At 45.4% G+C, this 6,527-nt stretch overlaps 1 protein-coding gene across 1 annotated transcript; it reads right to left on the bottom strand.

Moving 5' to 3' along the window:
- Window positions 1-1,345: 1,345 nt before the first annotated feature.
- LOC119272612 (transcription factor JAMYB-like) lies at window positions 1,346-2,458 on the bottom strand. The gene has a single exon (XM_037554067.1). It carries the CDS (start codon window positions 2,392-2,394, stop codon window positions 1,468-1,470), a length of 927 nt encoding a protein of 308 aa, XP_037409964.1. The 5' UTR covers window positions 2,395-2,458; the 3' UTR covers window positions 1,346-1,467.
- Window positions 2,459-6,527: the final 4,069 nt, after the last annotated feature.

Here is a 6,527-nt window from a genome sequence, read left to right as displayed (position 1 = left end):
GAGGGGAGGACGAGGGGGACCGGGATCGGGCGGGGGCCGATCCGGATCGCCGCGAGGGGGAGAAAGGGGAAGTGTGGGGATCGGGCTAGGGTTTCGGTCGCCCAGGGGGTTATGGGGGGGGGGACCGGGGTGGGCCGGCCTGGCCGGTTGGGACGTGGGGCGGCCTGGTGGCCAGCTGGGCCACGAGGCCCAGCGGGGGGGGGGCTTTTCTGTTTTTATTTCTTTTGTTCTATTTTTGTTTATTATTCCTTTTCTATTTTCTGTTTTATTTTGGTTCCTCTTTTATTTTAGTTTTATAACTATAAAAGTAGTCCCTAATTTAGTGTTAGTAATTAGCTACTACCACATAGGTTTGGGCAACAAAATAAATTAGTTTAATATTTTATCTATTGTAAAAGGCATTCAACTAATTGTCTTTGCTACTGTTTAAAACATTTTAGATTATTTTACACTTTTATAAAAGTGTGGTTTCTCCACCATACTTACTTATGCATTATTTGGCTCACTCCGAACAATTTTAGTTTCAATATTTGAAATCTTTTATTGTTTGCTTGATTTTGAATTTGAACGCGAATCGGTTTCGAACTAACGCGAGATTAGCAACTATAATCGAGGTGACGTGGCATCACTAGCAGAGGATCACTGTAGCTTAATTACCCGGGCGTCACAATGGATCGGTGGAAGAAGGCGGCGGCAGCCTCGGTGAGTGCCGGACCGGCGTGTGACCCAGTCCCGGTATGTGGCTAGGATGGGGCATCCGGCATTTAATGTTAGGATTTGGTGCGATGTCTGTTTGGTATTAGGCTCGGACATTCGGCACCACTGCATCAAGGGGTAGGAGTAGCGGCAGATGTTGCCTAGATGTTGGCTTCAGACTTACTGATGTACTACTTCGTAAGTTCTTTTGTGCTTAATAATTAATAAAATGATCATATGTATCGTCCAGATGCAGAGGCCGGGAGTGCATCCTCATTTTTTTTAAAAGAAGAAACTTACTGGTTCTGCAAGAATGGATTGATGCACATCTAGAATGAACTGCACTAGCAAAATAGCAATTGGAGTTTGACCATGATAGTCACAAAGAACTGGCATTGGATAATAAGCTCTGTTTTTTTGTTTTTCATTCCTTTTCCTTTTTCTTTTGTGTACATGTTAGACTTGTTTGATTTATATTAGTGAAAATACCGTAGACCAATAGGTTTGGGCTTAAAAAACGTACTACTACTTGACTGACCGAAACATTTCAAATTTGAGTGAATTCTCCCAAAACTTTTTTTTATGAAACTAATGGTCCTATGGTAATTCGACCGTGCAAGGAGGCATATATCAGAATTCAGAGCACCCTTCCATTTTGTTAACTGTGTTGATTAGCAATCAAGCAGATCACACTACAGTAAATCTGGTCGTTAATAAAATCGAGGTAGCTGACGTAGCACAGTATACTTCTAATTGATCAGTAGTCAAGTTTCAGTACTGGTGTTGCGACCAGATGTCTTCCAAGCTCCACTTGTCGTCGCTGGATTCCCCTAATTCAAAGTGGGGGAACACCACAGAGTCGGCGCCGTCGTCGCACGCACGAGCGAGGAGCTCCGACCAGCTCCCGTCGAGCATGTCATCGCTCCTCGCGCTGGCGCTGCCGCACTGGTCGCTGCCTGAGCCTGACCAGTTCGTCGTACTGCCGGCCGTCAAGACAAGCTGGTTCGACGGGAAATGCACCTCGAGAGACACCGATGAACCAGCCGTGCTCGACGTGGTCACCGTCGTCGTCTCAGGGGAGTGGCACATGCCGATGCCGCCGCGGCAGGCCGGCGCGACACTAAGAGGATGCACGGGCGACGCCGCGTGCTCCAGGCTCGGCGCGGGCGTGGCGGCGGCGGCGGCCTGGATCCTCTCGAGGAGGCGGGGCATCCAGAGGTGGCGCATGACGTCCCGGAACTGGCGGCTGTCGACGTCGCACTTGAGCTGCTTGGCGTGCTTCTGCACCCGGGTGCGCCAGTAGTTCTTGATCTCGTTGTCCGTCCGCCCCGGCATCTCCCGCGCGATCCTGGACCAGCGTTTGCCCCACCGGAAGTGGAGCTCCAGGATGAGCAGCTGCTCCTGCGGGGTGAAGTCGCCGCGGCGGACGTCGGGGCGGAGGTAGTTGAGCCACCGGAGGCGGCAGCTCTTCCCCGTGCGCCTCAGCCCCGCGGCGGAGGCCAGCTCGTTCCACCGGCCCTCGCCGTGCTTGGCGATGTGGCCGGCCAGGAGCGCGTCCTCCTCCATCGTCCACGGCCCCCTCCGGAGGTCCGTCGCCTCCTGCTCCCCGCCCGTCGTCGCCGCGGCCGCCGGCCATCCGCAAGGCCCCGTCCAGACGGCGTCCATGCCGGTCGACCCGAAGGAGTCGAAGTGATCCATGGCCGGACTCGAGAGTGAGCTAGAGTTGGAAGTGATCTAGAGCTTGAGTATGTCGTTGTTGTTGTCGTTTGCTGGTGCAGGTGGAAGTTCGGATGAGACGAGGAGAGCGGGGGACGGCGGGTTATATAGTGGAGGAAGACGTGTGGGCTGGTCAAAGGAGAATATAGGACATGTGTTTGCCGCAGTAGTGCTACCCAGCCGCAAAATGGAAAGGCATGCTAATGCTGATTTTAAATGAGAAGAAAGATGCGCGCTCTCGTGTTGTTGGGCAGGATCGGTCGCATAGCAGAATTATTTAAATCCACTTGGGCGACTGCTTGACTGGTGAGGGTTGAACGTTGACCTGACGACTGATGTACTACTGACGCGTGCAGCGTGCGTGACCTTTGCTTTGGCTACGAAACGAAACTCTCCTTTTTCTTTCGTCTCTATCTGACTTCTTTTCGACCAACTGAGGGTGGCTCTCGAGATCACGTGCACCCTGATGAATAATAACAAATATAAAACAACAACAAAATAATTCCATATTTCTGGTAAACATGTTTGGGTGTTCATTTCTCAGGGGCAAGTTTTTTGTAAAACACAATACAGACGCAGACGCTCATATATACACGCGTATACTCTGGGACGGAGCTAGGCTAATTCAATGGTATGCACTATACCTGGCCATACCTCGGGCCGGGCCGGGCTTCGGGCCGGGCCTAGCCAAGCCCGACGCAAAAAACCCAGGCCCAGGCCCGGCCCGGCCCGACCAACGGGCCTGTTTTTTGGGCCCGAGCCCGGCCCGAACACCTAAAAGCCCATCGGGCTTCGGGCCGGCCCGGCCCGACCTTCAGGAAAGCGCAAAAATGATGGGCCCGGGCCCGGCCCGGCCCGACCTTCGGGCTCAAAATCTAGGCCCGAGCCCGGCCCGGGGGCAGCGTCGGGCCGGGCCGGGCCGGCCGGGCCGGGCTTCCCATGGCCAGGTATAGTATGCACTATATAGCCATTATCTTTTGCAAAAAAAAATCGGTATATCTACTGTACTAGTATGTTACTGTGACTTTTTAGCGGATTAGATTATATTAGTAATGAAATTTACCGACTTTGATGATGACAATAACTAATGTACCAAGGGCTGATATTTGTGGAACGCCGGCAAGGCGGCAACCGCAACAGACTAGGCCCATCATCTTCTCTTCTTCTTTTGATAAACATAACCTTGAGAGGACCAGGATCCTCTACCGTATGACAGGGTGCCGTTCGACCACTAATATGTAGGCCTGCTGGGAACTTGCCCCACATTTCAGTGGCCCAACGGTATGCACCGTATGTCAGGGGAGCTGCTTCCAACCTTTGAGGATGAGACAAAAGAATGGCAACTGTTGACAATAATAAGTACCCTCTTATCTAGCGACCGTTTGCTAAAAGGGAGTAGCATTTGTGGACATTTTGACGACAATTTTAGTTAGTCAGCAATGGTAATTTCTTCACACATGTCTTGGCATAAGTGCCATAAATAAGGTGCACTATAAAAGAGAATGAAGGGAGTATAACGTATGGACGTACAGAACAAGAGAAACAAAGAAAAGAATGATTCAGCGCCACTTGGGCCTATGTTGGGCTGCTATATTGCTTGTTAATACTACTGGGCCTTATCCTAAGGTTTAGGTTGGCCAATTTGACGAAGCAGAGGAGACAGCCCATTTAGCGCACATATAGTAACAAAAGAGAAGAAATAGAGACAAAAAGGAGCTCTCCAGGGATCGAACCCGGGTCGCGAAAGTGGTGGCTCATGATTCTTGCCACTGCGCTATGGCTATGTTCAAGTTAGGATAGGACATGCGAACTACTCGAGGGAAAACATCGGGACTTTCTGTTTTCTCCCTTTTTTGTTTGGTTTTTAATTTCTTCTCCGTTTTTCTTTTTTTCTTCTCCAATTTTTTGTTGTTTTCTTTTTTCTTCTCCATTTTTTCTTTTGTTTGTTTTCGTTTCCACTCTACATTTCTGTATATGGCAAAAATATTTTTTTAATAAGTGATCAACATTTTCTGTATACAAGTTCAACATTGTCCGAACGCTTACTCAACATTTTAAAACTAATCAACATTTTTCAAATACTTATTTAACATTTTTGAACTACTCGTTCAACATTTTTAATACTTTGTTCAGAATTTTCGAAATACTTGTTCATTGTTTTAGTACTTATTCAACATTTTTAAACATTCTGTATTACTTATTCAACATTTTTCAAATATTTTTTCCACAATTTTAATACTTATCCAACATTTTAAATACTTGTTCAACATTTTTTAAATTCTTGTTTAACATTTTTAATACTTATTCTACTTTTTTTCAAATACTTGTTCAACATTTTTTAAATTCTTGTTTAACATTTTTAATACTTATTCTACTTTTTTTCAAATACTTGTTCAATATTTTTCAAATGTATTTTTTAAGATTGTTTTTAAAGTACAAACAAAACTAAAATAGGAAAGCAAAAACGAAACAGGAAATAGGCAGGTGCTTCCCACGCGCATGGGCCGGCCCAAATGGTCGCTCGCTTAAGCGAGTCGGAAGTCTTTCTTGTCTTTCCCTTTTTCGTTTAGTGTTTTCTCTTTTTTCTTTGTCCAGGTTTGATGAATTGTTTGAAAATACGTAAAATTTTCCTTAAATCGATAAACTGCCTTTTGAATGATGATTTTTTTTCCAAATTGATGAACTTTTTTTCATATTTGTGAACTTGTTTTCAGATTCGATGAGCGTTTTTCAAAAAATCGATGAACTTTTTTCACATCGAATGAACTTTTTTATAAATTCGATGAACTTTTTTTTCAAATTCATAGAATTTTTTAAAAACATTGTGAACATTTTTTCAAAATCCTGAACTTTTTTTAATTGATAAATTTTTATTTTGCAATTTTTTTCTTATTAATCAATGGTTGATTGGTTTTTTAGGGGTTGTGATCGATGGAAGGAATCGGCGATCGATGGTGCGTCGGCGCAAACTTAGGGAACTGGCGCCTGAAGCGCCAATTAGGAGCTCCCAAGACTAGGAGGCACAGAGCAACACCGCCAGCCTTCGATTCAGAGATTCCACTGATTCAACCATCGGTCCACAACATCGAGAAACTAGGGCACATCACCGCGCCACATGCTCGCATCGGCCATCGGAAGCAACCGGCGCATCATCTCATCGCCACGCCGTCGCCGATTGATCTCCTTCACGGCTTCGCGTGTGGTGTCACGGCGTCCACTGGCACACAGCCGCACACGGCACACGCATCTACCATCTAGTAGAAAAGTTGGAAATGGCGGCGGCATGTGCAATTCTCCCACCGTCTGATTTTTTTGCCGAGTCACTGAGTGTTAAATCTTTATTTCTCTGGATTATTAGTTAAGAATAGAGGATTATCTTCATTCTCTAATTTTGTTTTGATTAATCTATTGTAGCGTTCAGTCAATTTTGAGTGCAATTTGCATTGGCTCGCTATAAAAAATGCAAAGAAGTGCAAGAAAAATAAGGTGAAACTTATGCATCTAAATTTCTTAATTATGAACATTCAAATTTGTAAGTAAAGGAAAAGACCACCATTTCTCGCTTCCAAAAGGGTGGTCGTGCAGGAAATATACCCTAGATGCAATAATAAAGTTGTTATTTATATTTCCTTATATCATGATAAATGTTTATTATTCATGCTAAAATTGTATTAACTGGAAATTTAGTACATGTGTGAATACATAGACAAATAGAGTGTCACTAGTTTGCCTCTACTTGACTAGCTCGTTGAATCAATGATGGTTATGTTTCCTGACCATAGACATGAGTTGTCATTTAATTAACGGGATCACATCATTAGAGAATGATGTGATTGACTTGACCCATCTGTTAGCTTAGCATGATGATCGTTTAGTTTGTTGCTATTGCTTTCTCCATAACTATACATGTTCCTATGACTATGAGATCATGCAACTCCCGAATACCGGAGGAACACTTTGTGTGCTACCAAACGTCACAACGTAACTGGGTGAAAATAAAGGTGCTCTATAGGTGTCTCCGATGGTGTTTGTTGAGTTGGTATGATTAAGATTAGGATTTGTCACTCTGATTGTCGGAGAGGTATCTCTGGGCCCTCTCGGTAATGTACATCACA

Source organism: Triticum dicoccoides, chromosome 3A (genome assembly GCF_002162155.2).
Source record: "Triticum dicoccoides isolate Atlit2015 ecotype Zavitan chromosome 3A, WEW_v2.0, whole genome shotgun sequence".
Taxonomy (NCBI): domain Eukaryota; kingdom Viridiplantae; phylum Streptophyta; class Magnoliopsida; order Poales; family Poaceae; genus Triticum; species Triticum dicoccoides.
This window is presented reverse-complemented; position numbering and strand designations above follow the sequence as displayed.

What these genes read in the sequence shown, in the direction of transcription:
- LOC119272612 (XM_037554067.1), bottom strand. Translation starts at nt 2,394, where the DNA reads ATGGATCACTTCGACTCCTTCGGGTCGACCGGCATGGACGCCGTCTGG.